The following is a 21,545-nucleotide window of genomic DNA, read 5'->3' on the forward strand; positions in this document are numbered from 1 at the left end:
ACACGAGGGGAGCGTGATGGCATGGCAATGACGTGGGATAGATGGAAAAATTCCACAAGGGGAGAGAGAGAGAGAGAGAGAGAGAGAGAGAGAGATGAAATGAAATGAAATGTTATATTAACGTCTTCAAAAGGCCAGAATGACCTAAGAGACCAGAAAGTTACAATGTGGTTTGGAGAGAGAGAGAGAGAGAGAGAGAGAGAGAGCATCTGCAAGAGATTCCTCCACTCCCGAATTTTTAATAATTGATAAGACATACACACATCATTATGTAGGTGACAAAATTTCACTCTCCACCAAATAGTCCTTCTTCTTCTTCTGGAAAACCAAAACAGGACAAGCAACACAATGACCTGACCCTTTCCTTTGGGAGGCCAATAAAATCTTGGCGGTGTGCTGAATGTTTTATTCACATATGCCGGCTCACATCACAGTGACTTGGAAAACCAAGTCAAAACGCTCACAAGACAATCCAGTCGTTTGCCTGCCTCGTTTTCACTGCCCCCAAGCGACATTTCAGGATCGCTTTTACCTCCCTCCCTCTCTGGAAGCTGCTCATCTGTGGCTTCATCGTCTGGCAGCAAACTAAAGGTGCGTGCTGGAGCCCATCAATGTCTGTGGTTGTGAGTGAGTGTGCCAGAGAGAGAGAGAGAGAGAGAGAGAGAGAGAGAGAGAGAGAGAGAGAGAGCTCCATTTGGCAGCAACTCAGTTTGTAAGGTCCATCCATTGCGATTGTATGACTTGGGTTTGCATCTTGCTACTGCCTAGGGGCCATACTCATTGCATATGCATCTGGCAACACGGCATGTGAAGCCAAGTTTGGAATCTGCGACGGGTCTGTTGTTTCCACCTCTGTGTTTGAGAGAGAGAGAGAGAGAGAGAGAGAGAGAGAGAGAGAGAGAGAGAGAGCGCTTTTGCTAATGGCCAAAACTGATTATGAGACAAATTAATAATAGAAGTGCCTTTGTCCTTGGGAAATGGCAAGAAAAGGGCAAAAAGAATGAAAAGATAAGCTATTAAAATTGTAGTTTGCTAGTGAAGGCTCCTATGAGGATGGGTGTAGGATGGATGGAGCTCATGTTCTACCCACATTACGTTACCAAATGGAGCAAATAGACTTGTATAATATGATTGTATTCCAACATACATGAGCCTACAAGATGGACGGAGAGAATCAAGATGAGGGGAAGACAAAGTATGGCGACACACACAAAGGGAGACAGAGAGAGAGAGAGAGAGATATAATTCCAGAGCAATAGCTCTAGCTGACAATAACTCAAGTGTTAGTGAGATGAGGTCTGATAAGAAATGAGGGTAGCAGTCACTTACATATGACCTCCAAGCCAAAATTGGAGGCAAACCTAAAATAGTGCGCTAGGTCCAAAGTATGGGGTCTCTATCCTAATAATGTGGGTGCTCGGCAATAAATAGACCCAACAACAAAATGATTGAAAGACCTTATAAACGCTAGAAATAGGCTAAAATGCTATGAAGGGCTAAAATAGCCATGCAGCTTAAGGACCATTGCGTGTGATGATCCAATTTCCAACACTTAAATGCCAGGGCCCGGATGGGTGGTTCAACTCAACAGGTTGAAGAAGGAAGTAGGCTGAAGAAGAGGCTCAGTGATAAGATTTGCAACATTGTTCTTGGTGCTCAGTAGAACAATACTTCAATCTCCTTCCACCATCTTCAATGCAATCCTGAACAAAGGGGTAAGGAAGACCGGCATTTATCCATCTATGAATAAGAGGACTCTAGGCTAATGCAATAGCATTTGAGAATTTATATAACTTAGGTAGAGATAATGGAGGAATAGGAAAGAGCTTCTGTAGCAGTGTTAAGTTATGACAGATGCTCAGCTTTAATAGGTAGAGGATTTGCGTCTGTCTTTTGCTTTTGAGATTTCCATAAAATAACTCCAAAACCAAAGACAAAAGTAAGAAGTGAATCTCCGCTCTTGTGCGAGGACCCGTCTGGGAGGGGCTGCTTGTGCTTATATGCATCTGATCCATTGAGGTGTGGCTCTCCACTCTTGGAGAGAGTTTGTGCATCAGTTTACCGATGTTTTGTGTCATCAGAGTGCATTTCAACCTGGCTTTGACCAGGTATCAAAGGTCCTGCTGATTCTGGTTTGAAGAGTCTGGATATGTGTATGAATAAGGTGGTGTTCTTTGAGTTTGAGAATAGATTTTTGGGCTGTAGAAAGCTCCATTAGATTATTTTAGAACACAATTATTGTATATGATGTAGTTGGGCAACTTGCGGCGTAAGTATAGACTAGTAGAGGTGTATTTTTGGTGTCAGACCAACCAGAATCTCGAAGCATGAGGTGTGTGAGCATGTGCATGTCTTACCCAGTGTCTTTTGTAGGTACAGGTGGTGCAGATCCGACTATGGCACCTCACAGTGGCAGTCTGGCAGAAGTTTGCATCAGGAGTCAGCATCCAATGTGAGCAATTAAAAGTCACATGACAGTCTGCACTTCTAATTTCTAGGTGCCAATACTGGTATAAAGGGAGCCCTTGGGTTCTCGTTTTGAGATAAGTTGTAGCAGCAGAGCAGAATCAGCAGAAGGCACCCTCTTCTCCTCCCTCTTCCTGGTGTTTTGCAGGTGAGATCGCAACCTGCCTATCAGCCAGCATTTTGCAGATTTAGGGCACATCGGCATAGATATGACACAGCAGATTTGAGCAAGAGAATGAGCAATGGGCTGCTTTTTTAGGGGTTTTGGGACCTTGAGCTCTAGAAGTCACCAATCAGCTTGTGTGATAGAGAAGCAGAGATCCAGTTCCGTGGGTCACCACCAAGTTGTGTGTGAGAAAGCACACCTCCAATCACGCAGCTCGGTGGGTTCACTGCTTGTGAGGAACCAAACCTTTGAATTTTGATGCTCTGGCATCCGAGCTTGTGGTAGCAAACCTTGAAGTTTGCCGCAACAAACCTCAATGTTGGTGGTCATGAACTTTTTATGAAATTGCACAAAAAGTGCACTTGTGCACACATATAGTTCTAGGTTAGTGTGAGGCTCGCATCTTGCAACCAACTGATCCATTTAACTTGGGAGTTGGACCATGACATTGCACTTATCTTACATGCTGGTGTTGTCGGATGCCCACCAAAGTGTAACAACACCTGTCAAACAGGTGTACAAACCATCTATGCAAGAGGGTTTCAAAATGGCCTGTTCGGACATGCAGGTCTTGTGGAAAGGCTAACAAAATCACCGGTTCAAAGACACAAAAGGCAAACCTTGGCTTTAAGACATAGTAGTAGCATGTGCATGTGGCACATTGAGCCATGTGCAGGTGCTCGATGTGCAGATGACATCCCCTTTTGCTTAAGGTGAGACACTGGTGTTGAACTCTTATGCATACCTCAAGATTGTCTTTAATCAATGACCTCCTGGATAATGTCCACGACGGCTACTCCCAAGAGATATAGGCTCATTCAGGCTGATGTGGTAATGTCCACTTGACATGGATGATGCATCATGATGTGTCAACTAGCAAGCAACTGGCTGCATTGTGGATCAACGCTGGCTCTTGTTGGTTACCGGAAAACAAGTACCTTTGCTGCCCAAACTTCAAGGGTGTGAACCAATAACGCAAACAGAATGGATGCTCGAAGAGCAGATGGATATTACCTAGATTGCAATCTGCAGCCTCATAGAGACCTTTTTACCAGGCTACTTTGAGCACATCTACGGGTCTATCTCTACTGGCTCTCCTTTTATGTTGTGTTAGAGCTACATCATCCCCAGCTGCCTGGATTTGCAATTTCAGGTTTGCTTATAATCGCAATGAGGCCGCTGTTGCTTCAACCAAAGACAAGTCTTGCGTGAGTTTTTGTTTCCCGTTCAATAGCAGCTACCATTTCTTCCTTAAGTTTATCCTTCTCCTCCAATGAGAAATCGAATTGCTCAATTTCCTGCATCCTTTGCTCCGAATAAGGAGGTTGCCCTCAAGATCCCCTATGTAATCCTCTTGCTCTGAGCTCTCTCTCTTGTTTGTAGAGCTCTGCCGTCTAGCTCATTCTTGGGTCTTTAGATCTTTACTCTCATCTTTGAGTGTTGCAGTTCTGGCTTGTTAAAGACAGCAAAAGTAAGTGTTGCTTAAGCTGAAGCATACCCTCTTTTATTGGCTACTTTTTCAAGCATCGTTACCATGGTAGAACTATCCCCGCCTGCTTCCGTGAACTCTGTAATTAATCTTTGTGTTTGTGGAAAGAGATTAAGTAGTGGTTGGGACCGTAATGGATCATAGCCTAAGGATAGCGGTCTAGGTCGCACTTTCCCTTTGCCTTCTTCTACTCTTGGTCTCTTAAATTCAAACCTCGGTTCACTTTGGTCTTGTTTCTTCCCCCTTGCCCTCTTTGTGCCTCGAGTGTGAGGAAACCTCAGCTCGGGCCTATGTGTTGTTTTCTATCTGCATCATCAGAGAAATGGTTGCCTCTGTGGATCATGGTCTCTAGTGACTTTTTCCAAAAAACTTATAAAGATTACCTCCATGAGCCTATAACTTGCACTTTTACTCAAAGATGCATTTTCCTGGATTTGTATGTGTATACGAATCAAATGTTTACGTGGTGACTGCTTTCATCATTTTTTGCACGTCTATAGTTGCTTGCAGGTATTGACTGCTGCGGGCTAATAATGATTCGCCCAAATAGCTTTTTATCTTCATGAGCGAAAGTTAATGAGAACATCAAGTTCACAAGAAGACGACACTCACTTTACTGGGACTCATTTGTTTAGAAGTTCTGATGGGAGCAGGCTGTACAAAAGTTCAGTCTCAAGAGGAGGCAGAGGTATCTTTCTAAATCTCTAATCCCCTGTGTCTGCAAAAGCATACTATTGGTGATGGGAATTTGTACTTATCTTCAGGATGCAGCTATCAAGAGAAACATGGAAATTGAGGCAAAAAGAGAACAAAAAGTTTTGAAGCTTTTGCTACTTGGTAAGACAATCATGTAGTGGTCTCATTGTACCGTCTCTGCTTGGGACTGGTTTTTCTGCATAGATGTTTGAGAGACTTTTATCTATAGGTGCTGGAGAGTCAGGAAAGTCAACTATATTTAAACAGGTAAAGGTTACTCGTTAACTTGCAACTGTAAACTGAGGATGGAGCTGGCGGCAACAGCTGAAGACTGACTGAATGGCCTTTCAGATCAAAGTTTTATTTCAAACAGGCTTTGATGATCCAGAACGACGTAGCTTTGTACCTGTGATCCATGCAAATGTTTATCAATCAATTAGAGTAAGTGAAGTATTACATGGTTTTTGAACTCTCAACTCTTCTCATGGCTATGTCAGGCCAAAGCTATCCGTAACGGCTGTTTATTTATTTCTTGCATCTCTCGTGCAGACACTGCTCATGGGTTGTAAAGAGTTTGCTGAGAGGGAAGGAGAGTCATCTTCTAAGTACATCTTACTACCTGAGAATCAGGTTTGATCATTTTAGCTATTTTCATTGTCATAATTGCTGTAAGATGTAACTTCATTACAGCAATTATCTTCCGCTTCCTGTGTTGCGAATTTGTGTCTTCATGGAAGGGTCATCAGTGCTGAAGTGAATAAACAAGCGATAAACTTTTTGGAGTATATCTAAGACACTCGTTATGAGCACCGTTCTAGATCTATGACACAAACTCAGTACGCAGGCCGTCATGGTTTGCATTCTCATGTGTCAGGTGCCTATATTAATACCTAGTTCCACACCCACTATTGGGCATTGATGCTGTTAGTGCTGATGTTATTGTGTTTAGTCAATGCTATGCATAATGAAGCTGATGGTTATTTTGTGCATGGCTATAAATTGCACTTTTCTGTATAGGTTCTTTTCTTTTCCAGGATTCATTAGCATTTTGCTACTTAGCCTGACCTAAGTTTTCTTCACCTTTCTCTTTCACTCTAACCAAGTCCGTGCATGTTCATGTTTTATTTAGAGTAGCATGCAGTCTTCTATTTGTCCTATAGTCTCTGTTTGATTCTCCCAGAGAAAAAGAAAAGTTAATATATGGGATGAGAAGGATTAATTCGAAGATAAGGAAATTTTTTTGATCTCATATGTCAATTTTTAAACCTCCTCTGCCCATGAATGACTGAGAAAACACGTGGCAGAATTCATAATTTTCTTTTATTATGCTATTGTTTTTTTGCGTTGACTTCAGTGTGAGAAGACGTGTCTATATCCAGTATGAGTGCTATTTTTGTATAAAGTTTGACATAGTCCTGAGTTTTTTGCAACTATACTATCTGCCCTATTGGTAAGCTGTGAACTGTTTGCCTCATCAAGTGGTTTCTGTTAAGTGTCGTCCTAAATGCTTGTTTATTACCTTTCTCAAGCTTTCTTTGTTTCAACTCGCTTCTTTTATTTGGACTTCAGAACTATGGCGAGAGGATTGCTGAAGTTGAGAGTCCTGAGGGATGTTCATTGCTAGATGAGGACAATGCTCTCAAAGTTCAAAATTGCTGGAAGGACCCTGCCATCCAGGTTGTAGCTTAACTTGGTTATGGTAATTATCGTCTGTCATTTCAGCTTGGTAAATGTAACTGCCTTTTCACAGGCAGCCTACCTTAGGGGAAACGAATTGCAGCTACCTGACTGCACAGAATTCTTTTTAAACAACGTCTTGCGATTGGCAGCACAAGATTACATACCATCTCAGGTGATTTGAAGGCATGCATTTTATTCAAATGTGAGCTTAGTAAAGGATGGTCTGTGGTGTCAGGTTTTTTGTTTTTCTGTTACTTAAGTGGATCAGAGGACGACCCTTTTCCCTTTTTGCCTGAGGGTCTTGCTTTTGACTCCCCATTCCTTCTTTGTGCCTACTTCAGTCTCACACAGGTAGGCTATGACCAAGACAAGTTCTCACTTCCACAGGTTGGCATTGGACCATCTTCACAAAGAATGTTAAGACTTGGAATTTTCAAACAGATTTTTTCCAGCTTTAGCACATTTAAGAATACGAACATTTTAAGGATTCTGGGTTTGGACACCTTGGATCTATTTCTGTCTTCCACAAAAAGACGTTAACTGGTTGGTATCTGGTTATCTCTGTTCAATCACGAACAGGACTGCTCAAATAATTGGCCTAGGCTTAGAAGATCAAGCTATAGATACCAATTGGCTGAGAACAAATGTTGAGATAGGATACTCAAGTCAGATGGATGCTAAAGCCACAGTCAAGTAATCTATCTCATCTTAAATGTACTGAAATGTAAAGGCAGCTTGTTAACGTTTTCTTGATCCAGAAAGGATAAAGTAGTTAGTGCCTCTGAAACTTTGCATGATATTTTCTTTCTTTATGCAGGAAGATATATTGTTTGCAAGGCAGCAAACAACAGGCATTGTTGAGACAGAATTTAGGTAAGAGTTACTTTAATTGAGGAGATAATTTTTAGTTGAATTTACAATCATGAAACAACTTACGAGGCTCGATTTGGAAGATGGTCCAAGAAAAAGTATTCTGAATCAAAGAATGCGGCTGTTTTTACGGGCAACTGAAGATTAAAGGCATAGCAGATTACATTGGCAAGGCAATGTTGAAGGCCAATAACTTTCCATTTGGATTTTTGTTTAGGCATGCCAATATCTTGGTGCATTGGGAGTGGTGAGAGGAGAGAGAGAGGGGGGCGTGTGTGTGTGGTTGTGGGAGCCTATGTCAATACATTCTTCTACAGACACTGTCAGGGATGGAGTTTTCAGTCAATAGTGAACATGATTGAACTGATGGTTATAGTAATGTGTCTTGCATATACTTTTATGAAAGAATCTGGGCATGGTCCCAGATCTATCCAAGTGTAAGCTTTTAAAAAAAGGCAAATGTTTGTAATTTGAATTGAATGGATTGCAAATGATTATTCAGTAATTTTTTTATGGTAACAAAATGAAACAGTCCAGATAAAGATCCGAAAAACAAAGGGGTGTGTTACAGACTGTTTGATGTTGGAGGTCAGCGGAATGAGCGAAGGAAATGGATGCACCTATTTGATGGGGTTACTGCAATAATTTTTTGTGCATCTTTAAGTGAGTAAGTATGCCTCAATTTCTGCATCAATAAACATTCTAAATTGTAATACTGGCAAAAGGTGGCTAATGTCCTGGAGTGCAGGTATGATCAGACGCTCTTGGAAGATGACAAGCAAAATCGAATGATAGAGACAAGAGAGCTACTTGCTTGGCTTTTGCAACAGCCATGGTTTGAGGTTTGTTGTCATTTTTGCTTCCACAAAATGGGGGAACGTGAATCGCTTATTTGTGTCACTAATGACAAGGTATTTGTAGAACACTTCATTTCTGGTGTTTCTGAACAAATTTGACATATTCCAGAAGAAGGCACTAAAGGTATGTTTTTCAGTGAGGATACCAATTGTGGAATGTATTGCCGTTTGAAGGCTAAAAGAAAGCCTTTGATTGATTAGGTACCCCTCTCAGCTTGTGACTGGTTCCAAGATTACCAGCCCTTGACAACAAATAATCAGGAAATCGAACGTGCATACAGGTAAATATTGATGTTTTCTCTTTATTGTAGTTAAAAACTTGCTACCTTCACTCTTGTCGTTCCCGAAACCAGCAGCCTTATTTTATATGGTGTATTGAACCGTCTGACACAACTTTATCTGGATCTAGATCCCAAGTGCATTATCTGTTTTGCTTTTGAAAAGACCAGTTTTGGACAGCATAAATAAAAGCACAGTTCAATTGAAGCTGAGAACCACAGCTCCTCGTATTCAAGCGTAGCTTTCTAGTTGGTTTGAAGCTTCTTATGAGGTTGTGTGCGTATGGGATGTGTGTGGTGGAGCCTAGTTCAACACCCCGTATTGGGCAGTCTTGATGATAGCGAGGATGCCATAGGATTTAGCCAATGCTATGCAGGACGTAGTTGATAGCATCATTGAGATGCGGATGATTGCCATGAGTGTATAAATTACACTTTCCTTTGTGGGAAAATCTGTGCTTCTTTTGGACTATCTGAGTATATTATTATACTTCTAATTGCATCAAAGCTTCCTGGTGTGTCTAAAAGAGATGAAACTTAGCCTCATCGTTGTCTGTTGAGATATCAAGCCATGGTCTAACTACCGAGAGTGATGGTCACTTATGTAGCGAGCTTACCCACTAGCAGTTTCACATTGACTGTTGTACATAGTTCTTATTATGTTGTATTTCCCACTTATGTTTTACAAACCTTATCATCAATTTGAGTAGTAAAGAATAAGAAGTTGCTTTGTGTGGCGTGCCTCCATCTCCTTTGTGTGCTCTCTTGGTTGTGTGCATGTGTGCTTGCAAGAGCTCAAGCTCTCTCCTTCTCTATCTTTTATCATGGTCTTGGTATCACATGATTGCGTTAGCTGTGCTTCTGGGACATGGTTGTGGGTGCTAATGCAATTTTGTATAATCTGCAGGTACGTGGAGCGGAAGTTCAAGAAAATCTATGAAGAGAATACTGCTCCAAGCAACATCCAGAGACAGTTCAGGACCTACAGGACAACAGCCATTGATGAAGGCATAATCAAAGAGACATTTCGTCTCGTAGACGACGCACTTACAATCCAGCGGTTGAGTAAGGCTGACCTGGTGTGAGCAGTGCAAGCTACTTATGTGGCTGAGCACTATTTTTATGAATGCAAAAATGTGCATGCCATGAGTTCAGGTGATCCTCTGTGCAAAAGGGGCAAAAAAAAATTCGTTTGGTGTTTGGTTCTCATTGAAGGAAGAGCACTAAGCTTGTGGAAGCAGAGGGTATGGGTCTAGTTGTTGGCAGCAAAGATTTAGGATCACAAGCTGCCTGCTGCTGTTGACCATTAATTCTTTATTCTTGTAATTGACCTTACAATTATCTAATCCTAGTTCCAAGCTCTTTTGTGGGGTTTATTATCTCATTGAAAAAGGATATTTTATGGCCATGTTTGTTTGTGTTTTTTCCTTTTATTAGGAAAGAGTTGAAATTTATGTCACTTAAGGTTTGAATTTGCAATTCAAGTACCAGAGAGTTTTCTTGGACGTTGTCCAGGACCCTTGTCCTTACAAGGGTCGTGAGAAAAGGGGAGACCGGCATGCCACTAACCTCCCAATCATGCACCTTTATAGAGTGCTCCCTAGCATGCATGCCATCCATTTGGCAAGGCCTTGCCGGAGGGCCTCTACCCACACGGCCATACTTATGTCTTGCCCTTGTCTCATGTACCTTGAGGTTGGACCTTTTTGTTGATATGGCATAAGTGATCCTTACACAATCTTGAGAAAATTCTTCTTCTATCGAATGAATATAATAGCAATGATGCTTGTTAAGAAAACACCTTAAGCTATCACGTGTTTTGTTCGTTTGCAAGTTTGGTGATGTAACATACATAGTATAATTACTAGATCTTCCTTCTTTGCAGGAGATGTTGAATGTACTACATGTTTTGGCATGTTCTTCACTTGAGGTAAGGCCAAAAAATTTCAACAAGCTGGAAGTGTCCTTTTTTGGGAAGTTCATGTGGTATTTTTGAAGTGCCTCACTTCTTATTTGTACATGCACAAAGGGGGTATTTTTGGCTTGCGAGTGGCAAAGGCCTTAACATTTGTGTTTCGATAGCTTTGGAGATAATCATGAGTTTTAGTGCCATGTGCGGTATAATGGCCTTGTTTCTTCCTACAAGATAAGTGATCCTCAAATCTTAAATCAAGTCTTGTCATATAAGAGTGATGAAGATGCTTTAAAAGAGATTTCTTTTCATACTTTCTTGTTACCTCTCGATGAATTGCTCACTTATCTTTCTTTTTTGCAAAACTCTCAATTGTGAGTGAATTATATTAATCAACCCATAGAATTACAATGTCTTGTCATGCTCGTGTTGAGCCATGACATCATCCAGGGACCATAATTACATTGGTTATCAGGGCAGCCATCCCAACCAACTCGCCCCCTTATCCTTGATACATATATCATGTTCTTTTGAGAACTTTTAATTAAAAGAGATTTCTTTTCATACTTCCCTGTTACCTCTCAACGAATTGCTCACTGTCTCTCTTTTTAATTTGAAGATCCTCAAAGTCTTAATTTTGACAACTATTCTTGAAATTTTGTTTATGTCCCTCATTGGCAAGCCATTTTAAACATTTTTATGCTTGTTTCATGCCTAAACAGCCATGAGAATTACGCTTCTTTTTGTTCCGAAATTTTCAAACTCTCTAGGTTTTCAAAGGATTTTTAATTTTTCAAGATTGGCTTTTCCCAATTTTCCCCCTATTTGATAGGGGAGGTAGGGCAATGTGGACTCCTATTTGACGGGAGGGGAGGGAGTGTCCACCCTTGGTCATTCATGTGCATTCCATCAGTATAGCTTGTTAGTGTTTTCTCTCTCCTCGTGCAGTCTCTCTCTAGCATTCTTTCCTCTCTCTGATGTTTTTGCCCAATTGCCCCCCCCCCCCCCCCCCTTCTCTCTCTCTCTCTCTCTCTCTCTCTCTCTCTCCCCCCCCCTCCTGCCTGCCTTTGCAGGTCCTCAACCCACCATGCAGATCTAGGAGGCCATCACAATGGGGTCGCTCTTGGAGGGTCTACATCCCAAGGTTACTTCTGTCCGTCATCGGAGATGAGAGGTTGTGCACCTGTTGCCGTTGTTTACATCCATAGCCGTCCATCTTTTGTTGCCACTTCTCGCATGGTATCAGAGCCTTAGTGTTGAGATCCAATTTTGGAGCGTTTTTGCAACATTTCCGGTGCTTTTCTAGAGTTTTTAGAGAGGAGTTAGCTTACCGTTTTTCCACTTTTTTTTTTTTGGCAAGAAAAATATCCTTTTAATAGTTTATAGAAACTTCCCAAAGGGCTATATCTGCTAGAGAGGGCTACATCTAAGCGTTGGGAGACTCTCCCAATGAAAAGACAAGATATATATAATGATGGCTAAATCACGAGATGTAGCCCTCTCTGCTAGAGAGAGCTACATCAAAGCCTGGGGGGAGACTCCCAATGAAAAGACAAGATATATACAATGCTGGGAGGAGGAAACAACCACACTGGTGGATGGTAGTGCCATCTGGGCATGCCATGACCCATTGTGAAGAAGGGTCCTGGCCCCCAAAGTCGCAAGAAGGCCCTACGGCTCTCCATCATGTAGTCGGAGATGCCTTGGAGTCATACACTCAAACTTGAGTGTATGGATCATCTCGAGCTAGATGTCGTGAACAGTCTTTGCAGGTGGGACATGGTGAGCTTCGAAGATGTGAAGGCAGTAGGCTTGCCAGATGAACCACAATGTTATGCCATAGATGAGCTCCCAACACCACTCTCTACTCCACTCTTGAGGGATAAGCTCTGTTGCGGGTTGGAGTGTAGGGCAACACTCTTGAATTACTATCATTTTGCTGACAGAAGCCATCTCAAACCGGAGCATTGGGCCCGTGAGTGTGCACCAAGTTGCAGCACCCCAAGTGTACTAGATGCCTGTAGAAAGTGCATGCATCAACCGAAAAATTTGAAGCCAAACCTAATGTTCCATGGGGCAATCCCACAGACACTGACGCTGAGTCTCTAGTGGGTGGCCATAGGGTGCACAAAGAAGTCATTGTGTACCAACCAACTCCCAACTGCAACAGCTCTATGCGCAACTAGCCACTGAAACATGGCGACTCTTCTCGACTGTCTACTATCCCACAAGCGCTCGCATAACCTTTCCAAGAACTCGACTATGAGACCCCTTCTCCTGCCAATGGAGTGCTGCAGCAAGCTGAGCCTCTCTCCGTGCTAGAAGGAGTGGGTACCCAGGTGATTAGAAGAGAAAGGATCCCTCCAAAACCACTTCCCTCGATCCCACTGCACTCATACCAGAGGGCGGCTCTCACAAACCCAAAGCCGCCAATGTCCTGACTCAAGACCTGACTCGTCGGGATCTATGACATAGGTTTGCCTGCTGATGATGCCTACAACTCGAATCCTCTAAAAGAAACACTCAGCCACCTGTGGTCCCTCAACAGATCAAATAACATGCAAGGAGCTACTGGCTCAAGAGGGGTGTGCCCCTCAGCAGGTATAGCCTCACAACAAAGCGGCCCTCCTACCTCCTGCTTAGGCCTAGTTTGTGTATCTATGTGAAAATCCATTTGTGGAGGGGCTCTATGGGCGGCTCGTCTGTTTGGCCACTACAACCGTGCTGAACTTCAATGTAGCAGTTTTCTCCTAATGGATAGGGGAGGGGGCTGCCTGCAACTCTGAAGACAAATCCAAACCAACCTAGCACCCCAAGTAGCGTATGGGTGTCCCACAATAAGAAGAGGATGGCATCTAGGAGGGCCTCTTAACTTGCCACAAGATTATGGAAGTGATTAACATTTTGACAAATAGTGATATGCCATGTGTGCAAGAATGGTGGGTGTGTGAGAGTGGTCAAAGGATGCACTTTTCCTCCAAAAAGAAAACGGACAATTTTATAATTTTTGGCCTTCCATAACTTCTTCATACAATTTTTGATTTGAGCAAAGATTACAGATCTAGAGCCCATACATCGAGCTCTTTCCATAGATATGCTACTTGATATAGTTTTTCATGATAGATTTTAAATTTCATTTTGGAGGGAAAGTTTGAATTCAAATTAACTAGCCATTTTTGCCTATTTGAATTCAAACACTGTCCTTTGATTACTTCTTAATACTAAAGGTTTGACTCCTTTACACTGCTAAATAAAGAGGCCCTTCTAGGCCCCATTCTCTTCTTAATGGGAAAGATCCACCTAAAGCCCTCTCTAAGCGACCAATCGGGCGGCATGGGAGCAATACCAACCCAAAAAGCCATTTTTTTCCTCCAATTGATCAATGCTCCCAACGCACAACAAAACACCTCAAAAGCCAGCTCACATGTGCAAATTGACCTCATGGCCCTCCAAATACATGCTTGAATCGTCAGCAAACTTAGTGTCCAAAAGCTCATCTCCCCTAATAGAAAGCTCAAAACCACACAAACCAACCTTATGTGAAGTCAAAAATCTGCTATATCGCCTCATCATAGAAGAGAAACATGAAGGGGACTAGAGGGCAGCCCTGCCTAACCAAACGCATGAGCATGAAGCATTCCCCTCTTCCCCTTTCCAAAAGCACCTGCCTGTGTGCACACCTATAGAAATCCGACACTCTCCTAATCCATACATTTGAAAACCCCATCCATTGCAAAGTGCACTTAAGGAAATCCCAGCCAGCTCTATCATATGCCTTCTCAAAATCGAGAAGTACCGCAAGATTCTCTCCTCAGAGACGTGCGAGGGCAGTCGCCTCCCAAAAGGTAAAGATGTTGTCAAGGATGCTGCGCTCCTTGACAAAACCCATCTGTATCTCATTTATAATGCTCTCAAGCAATGGCTGAATTCTCAAACTCAGAGCCTTGGCTAAGGTTTTGTAGGTTGAGTTGAGAATAGTGATGGGTCGCCACTCCCAAATCTCATCCAAGGAGACCCCCTCCTTGGGGATAGGATAGATCAAGCCCTCACTCATGATGTTTGACATTATCTAGCTGGGGGTCAAACCATCCTCCCGTAGACATCTACCCCGAGGGAGTACCCTAAGGGCCTCATGAAGCTCCCCTGTCTGGAGAGACGCCTCAAGCCTTTGGTGCACCTCCTTAGTAACTAAGCAAGGTATATGTGCCCACATCTTCTCTTTGCATGCATTTCAACGCTCTAATTGTGGCTCTACTGGAAGCAATTCGCGATAAAAGTCACTAGCAACTGCATGCGTATTCTTGGGCTTTATAGCAACCAACCCATCGGGCCTCCTCAACTGGGCCATGGCTAACACTAGTGCATGCATGATGAGGACCCACCATTGCAAAGAGCTCACCGATGACTCTGTCTCCCACTTGGGTCCACTGAGATGCTTGAAGGTGAAAGGAAAACTCATGGCGGTGCTCCTCAATGATGATCAACTCCTGCCAAGCCTACTGCATCTGTTCCTCCATCAGGGGCTACTAAGGTGGCACTCTTGCATCTATTTTAGGGAAGCAAGGCCCCGTTGAAGCCGCTTCTCCTCCTCCTTGGTCGTAGCTAATCAAGATGCAGAGTTCTAGAGGAAGAAACGACTAAGCTCCGCAAGTCCAGTGGCCACTCTAGCAGCCGGGGTACCCTACGTGTCCAAGCTTTGTGTCCACAGTGCCATAGCTTGCTCTTCAGGCTCTATATCCAGAATCCTCTCAGGGATGCGTAGCATGACATAGTAAGAATCATTGGCGCATGACCAAAAAAAGTATTCCTTGCCAAGATCTAATTACAATGCCATATACGACTCTCACAAAGATGGTGCTCCTGAAGCATAAGTATATCTATCATGCCACCCACAAGGCATCTCTAGAGCTCATGTTGCAAACAACCCCTCTGGCACAAAAATTGGGCTCCACCCAAGCCTTGCACATTCTAGGAGGCAATCCTCATGGAATCAATGAGCGAAGGACGATGCTGTTGCAGTAGCCAACCTTGCAATCTTTGAGGCTGGTTTGGATTGGGAGTAATCTGATGGGTGCAGCGGCTATGGAGGGTGGCGTATGAGGATCGCCATGGCCTTGAGGGTGTGCAGAGAAGGGAGAGAGACTCGACACTCAGAAAATCAACAAAAGACACGCTATGTTTTTATTACTTTCTTGTAAACATAACTTACAATATTAACTTGTAACTGCTTGCTTATCTGCATGCCATAAGGACATGTACCCACGGGTATGACAAATTAGCCGAAATCGTGCTTGAATACCTAACAATCCTCCCCTCAAGCCCAAACTAGACATACCACTCTCATGATACCTCGAGTTTTTGGTGTACTCGTCAACCGTGAGTTTTAGGTTCTCTCACAACCAAGGATTTTTGGTGTATCCATAACCTGGTGCTATGTCAGTAAAACACCCCCTTGAACAGATAGGGTCTGGGTCAAATATTTAGCTACCAAAAATGGAGTTTTTGGTTCACTTCCAAACCTTGGGTTTCAGGTGTACCCAGTAACCTCATGAGAAGCGGTAACAAAATGGGTTGAGAACAAATAGTTTTGGGAGGTCTTACCACCTATATGTGGCAGTGTCTATAACCGGTACAAATGTGTATCATGGCATGTCTGGCAACAGATAATGTAACAAAGGCTTTGACAGGAAAAACATAATTGTGTTGACAAAGGACCAAACATAACAAATCTATGTATCTGAGAAATTTTTGTACTTTTTGTTGATGTACTCAGTGCTCGAAGCAAATGGTTTGCACAAGGATTGTGCATCTCCCAAAAATTGGCAACCCATGTACCTTCTTGCTTCACCGGTTTCTTTGCCGATCTCAAGCTCTTGACGCTACCGTTTATTTTTACCTTTGTCTGTGTCACTAACAAGGGACCTTGTGGCTAGCAGCCTTTTGTTATGCTCGCAAAATTGCCAAATTTTTTGACCAAAATAATGTTGGATTGCAATACAAACTGCCAAATTATAGTAGCATTTTGAAATGCATTCTCAGTGGCTCAATGATTTGCAGCAACATTTTGATATGCAAGTAAAAGAGAGACCGCCTCTACTACAGCTGGACAAATAGCATCTTGATATGCTCGAAAAATTGCCTGATAGAGATGCCAGCGTTTTGAGAAGCAACCTGCAGAGGCGTTTTGGGATGCTGTGTGTGTCGAGTTGGTTGCCACTGCAAGCCCTGCTAGCGCCACCAATTAGGGCAGCGTTTCAAGATGCCATGATCAAAGAAGAGCCTCGATTTCCTGTGCCAAGATTTGCCTGCCTAGGAAGACGATGGCATTTCAATAAGCTATGCCCAACACCGCCTGGGCTCTGATACCACGTGATGGGTGCAACAGCTATGGAGGGTGGCGTATGAGGATTGCCATGGCCTTGAGGGCGTGCAGAGAAGGGAGAGAGACTTGACACTCAGAAAAGCAACAAAAGACACAGTATGTTTTTATTACTTCCTTTGTAAACATAACTTACAATATATAGCCAAAAGAGGCTTTCATGCAAACTTAACTTGTAACTGCTTGCTTATCTGCATGCCATAAGGACATGTACCCATAGGTATGACAAATTAGCCGAACTCGGGCTTGAATACCTAACATAATCTGCATCCGAGCGACCCCGAGATAAGCATGTCTAAAGTGACTGTCCAACCCTAGCCCAAGAAGATCGTGCGGTTCATAAGGCTAGATCCTCTATCCAAGAATCCTCACGTACAAATACATGGTTTAAGGAGCACTTTGAGTGCATGAAAAGAAGTATATTACAATGTGTCTACATCCAGTTGCGGCCACAATTTCTAAACCAAGCCTGTCACACCTAGATCCCCTGTGAGGAGCGAGAACTGCGAAAGCATTGCCAAGAGAGCGTCAGATACAGAAGTGTATCATGTCCCTTGTGTCAAGAGTCTGGGACGGGTTGGGTTGAAGAGGCCGAGACCTTAGTGGGGGGAAGGTGTGTGTGTGTGTGGGGGTGGGGTGGGGGCGAACCCATCCCTATGGATGGAGGTTTTGTACCTGCTAACAACCATCAACTGGCTGGTTACCAGGCTCTAAAGAGGTGTTAGCTTGAGTGCCTTGGGTACCTATCTGCTATAACAGATGAGGCGAGGCTGAACGTGTGATGCGGGTCAAGATCCTTGCAGTGATAGACCTTTGCAAGATGGCCTATCTGTCTGTAGATGATGCACTAGTTTGGTAGTCCCAAATACTCTAGCGGAGCAAGTTGACTCTGTTTGCAGTGAGTGACAGACCTTTGAACTTCTTGATCTCTTTTACCTCTTGTCTTGATGGCTCTTCTTTTTTAGCTTATTTTATGGTTGTTGGTTTTTGTTGTGTTTTAATTTCACTTGATGTATGATCTTCCTTAAGCTCATCTGGGCTTCTATTGGGTGGAGATAAAACATCTTCGATAAGCTCTATTTTGGTATAGGTTCATTTGTACTAAATTTGAGAACCTTATGTTGTCTTCCGCTGGTGACATTTTTTGGTTTTCTTTATTCTTGGTTATCTATGAAGACCGTATCTCATTTGAACTTCGTGTTTTCAAAACCTTTTAGGCTAGTGGCATTCCGAAAATAATTTTGTCTAGTATATCTTTTACAGTCATCACATGAAATTGAGCTTTGAGGATCCGTGAGTCTATTTGAATGGTGGTGGAGATGATTCCCCTACATTTTTCTTGTTTGTATCCAGACATGTTGATGAATTTTGAAGCATCATCTAGTTGCGCTTGGCCACATTTTTGCCACGTGCAAAAAGACACGAGGTTCTTTTCTAGTTGAAATTCTAGCTTTGCATCCCTTAATAGCTTGTCTCTGTTATGACCTTTGATGTTGCACTCGATCTTCCTGGGATTTCCTTTTGTGTTGACTTCCATTGCTGTGGTTGATTCGTGAGTTTTTTTTTTTTTTTTGTAGCTCCCTTGCTTCGATCACCTTCTACAATAGATGTTGGTTCACTTAGCTACAATATTGCACCTTTTGCTTGCAATCGTTGCGCATTATCTACGCGCATTTGAGTAACTTTTGATCTTAAAAGATCCACTTTACTTTCTAGAAGACTTTGTCTCTTTGGAGGAAATTTTGGTATTGACCTTTGGAAGCTTTATGAGCTCTAGCTTCCGTCGACTTTGAATTATTTGTCACCTGTTCTCGCAACTTGAGGTTTTGTACTAGCTTGGGAAAAGATTTGATTTCTAACTTACTATCAATAGGGGTTTGTACAAGGCCATAAACTTGTTGGTATTCATTGCCATCTGCATCTCGATATGCATATGTGACCTATGTCACATGCAATTTCTTGAACACTGTTGGGTTGGTCACATGGGATTCCTTGAGTACTGTTGGGTTGATTGAATTTTGAATTTAACTTGTAGAAGTTGACTGAAATCTTAGTCCTTGTCAATCTTCATATGGAATCTGGGTCAATTGGTAGCTTTCAACAACCATATGATGATTTGATAATGGATTGTGCTTTGAAAAGGTATGGCTAGAATGTTGAGATGTCGAGCTCTACATCTTGAGTTGGCATCCACTACGGGTCTTGGCCGCTTACGGCATCACTGGCGGGTTAGGTGACCGACACGGAGGATCTCTGCCAGTGATTCTATAGCTTGACTACACTTATAGTGCCAGCCTAGTATGCTTCTAGCGAGTTCACACTTAGTGACCGCATGTACATATGTGCTACTTTTCAGTTTTAGCACTTAGTCATTTTGTACTCTCTTTTCTGTAAGAAGAAGAAGAAGCTTTCCATCTCTGTGTGCTTTGTGCTTGTCTTGTGTAGCTCTCTTGAATCCTCATTCTTTACATGGTATCAGAGCCTAGTGCTGGCAAGAGAGGCTAAGAGAGCAAGAGCATCACAATCCCTTCGTTCGCAATCCACGACCAGATGAAAGTTTCTGAACAGGTCTCCAAAGTGCAGTACACAGAGATTTACTGTACAAGTACAGTGGTTGTATGTACGCTTGATTATGGACACTCGTTGAGTGTAGAAAGCGTTACAGGTACCACGACAGCAGGTTCAGCAGATTTGCAGGTTTTTGCAGATTGCAACTATTTTGTCTTAGTGCTTCAAGATGTCTGACGGTTTCAGTCAGATTGTTACTGAGAAGCTTGAGAAAAATAACTACCCTGCATGGAAGTTCATAATAACTAATTTCCTAAAAGGAAAAGGTTATTGGGACTATGTAGAAGGAGACAATGAAAAGAAACCAGAGATTCCCGAGGCAAATGCTACAACAGAACAAAGGAAATCTTTGAGGGACTGGCAACAAGGCCAGAGCAAAGTGATGTATTGGATTTCTATGAGCATCACAGATGGCATGATGGGCTATCTACAGGATTGTGAAACCCCTGCCATTGCATGGAAAAACTTAGGCAGAGTGTTCGAGGTGAACACCAAGGCCAGGAAGCTTCAACTAAAGTTGGAACTAAATCAGGTTAAGAGGAACAACCTCTCCATCAATGATTATTCTTTGAAGATCAAGAGTATCATTGAGGCTCTTGGATCTATTAAAGTCTCAGTGGAAGACGATGACATTGTCCGTGCATGCTTGGATGGTCTAGGAGATGAGTATGTACATTTCAGGTCTTCCATGAATACAAGAGACGACATCCCCGTGTTCCAAGATTTGATTTCTATGCTTATTCTTGAGGAGAAGAACCTTGACACATCTTCTTCTCATGGCAGAAATAATTCCGAACAGGCCTTCTATTCTAACTCCAACAGAGGTAGAGGTAGAGGTCGTGGTCGAGGCCCAAGTGGTTGCAGGGGCCAATTTCGAGAAGGTCAATCAAATCAAAACAATACAGGTGGTAGGGGAAACTAGTCTCAAGGCAGGGGGAGTCAAAGAGGTCGTGGTGCAGGATCAAGCAGGCAGCAACATACTGCAGCTAGCAGAGAATGTTGGACTTGTGGTGAAAGAGGTCACATGTCACGTGACTGTCCAAAGGGAAAAGCAAGTAGAAAGAGAGAAGAGGGCAACTATGCATCTACTAGCAGAGATGCAGATGACAGCAAAAACGAGCGCATGTTTGTTATGCAGCATGTAATGAATACAATGACTGAAGAGAATTCCACCCAAGATGATGTTTGGTATGTGGATTCAGGTGCCTCTAATCACATGATGTCTCGTGGAGAGTGGTTTAGAGATATGCGCAAACCAGATGTGTCAGGCTATGTGCGGACAGGAGATGACACAGCTCACCCCATTGCTCATGTAGGGGACATACCTCTAAATACGAAGAGTGGGAAATCAAAGTACTTAGCAGATGTACTTCATGTCCCAAACATTACAAAGAATCTTGTTTCTGTTGGACAAATGGTTGAGCAGGGTTTGCAGGTTCGCTTCAATCCAAATGGCTGTTATGTAGAAGATTTCTAGAATGGCTGTAAGCTGATCACAGAGGGCAAATGTGTGGGCAGAATGTTTATGCTGAATGTAGACATGCCTGAGGTAAAAGCTGCATTATTTGCACAGGGCACAGGTGTTGTGGCTGATATTGACATTTGGCACAAACGCATTGGCCATGTCAATGAGCAGAGATTGCGCAGCATGCAATCAAAACAGATTGTAAAAGGTTTGCCCAAATTCAAGGTGGATGGTATGCATAAAGTGTGTGCAGCATGCCAGTTTGGAAAACAGTCAAAGGGCTCATTTCCACATGAGCGCAATGTATGTAAAAAGCCACTTGAGGTGGTGCACACAGATGTTTGGGGTCCAACCGATACTGCAAGTATACATGGTTGCAGGTATTATGTCTCTTTCATTGATGACCATACAAGGAAAGTATGGGTCTACTTCATGCGTAACAAAAGTGAAGTGTTTGGTCACTTTCAGGACTTCAAAGTCATGATTGAGAAGGATACAGATATGCAAATCAAGACATTGAGGTCAGATGGAGGGGGAGAGTACTTCTCCAACGATTTTTCAGATTTTCTGCGAATGCATGGTATATGCAGGCAGTTTACATGCAGATATACTCCACAGCAGAATGGGGTCACAGAAAGGAAAAACAGGCACATTGCAGAGGTTGCACGTGCATTGATGAATGAGAAGAACATGCCTCATCATTTCTGGGCTGAAGTTGT

At 42.8% G+C, this 21,545-nt stretch overlaps 1 protein-coding gene across 10 annotated transcripts; it reads left to right on the forward strand.

Moving 5' to 3' along the window:
* The first annotated feature begins 356 nt into the window (after positions 1–356).
* Positions 357–9,910, forward strand: LOC147446021 (G protein alpha subunit 1). Of its 10 annotated transcripts, none has more exons than XM_086525342.1 (14): positions 360–591; positions 4,757–4,809; positions 4,886–4,958; positions 5,047–5,084; positions 5,169–5,258; positions 5,367–5,447; positions 6,387–6,494; positions 6,568–6,669; positions 7,315–7,370; positions 7,900–8,034; positions 8,116–8,209; positions 8,289–8,348; positions 8,426–8,505; positions 9,410–9,910. In XM_086525342.1, the coding sequence occupies exons 2-14, from the start codon at positions 4,765–4,767 to the stop codon at positions 9,585–9,587; spliced, it is 1,140 nt and encodes a 379-aa protein (XP_086381468.1). In that variant the 5' UTR covers positions 360–591; positions 4,757–4,764; the 3' UTR covers positions 9,588–9,910. The 10 variants fall into 10 exon arrangements, with proteins under 10 accessions (XP_086381470.1, XP_086381468.1, XP_086381463.1 ...); XM_086525337.1 differs by having other exon boundaries at positions 362–591; positions 4,622–4,809; XM_086525339.1 differs by having other exon boundaries at positions 362–591; positions 4,632–4,809.
* The last annotated feature ends 11,635 nt before the right edge of the window (positions 9,911–21,545 follow it).

The sequence above is a fragment of the Adiantum capillus-veneris genome, chromosome 12 (genome assembly GCF_014529385.1).
Source record: "Adiantum capillus-veneris isolate H3 chromosome 12, ASM1452938v2, whole genome shotgun sequence".
Taxonomy (NCBI): domain Eukaryota; kingdom Viridiplantae; phylum Streptophyta; class Polypodiopsida; order Polypodiales; family Pteridaceae; genus Adiantum; species Adiantum capillus-veneris.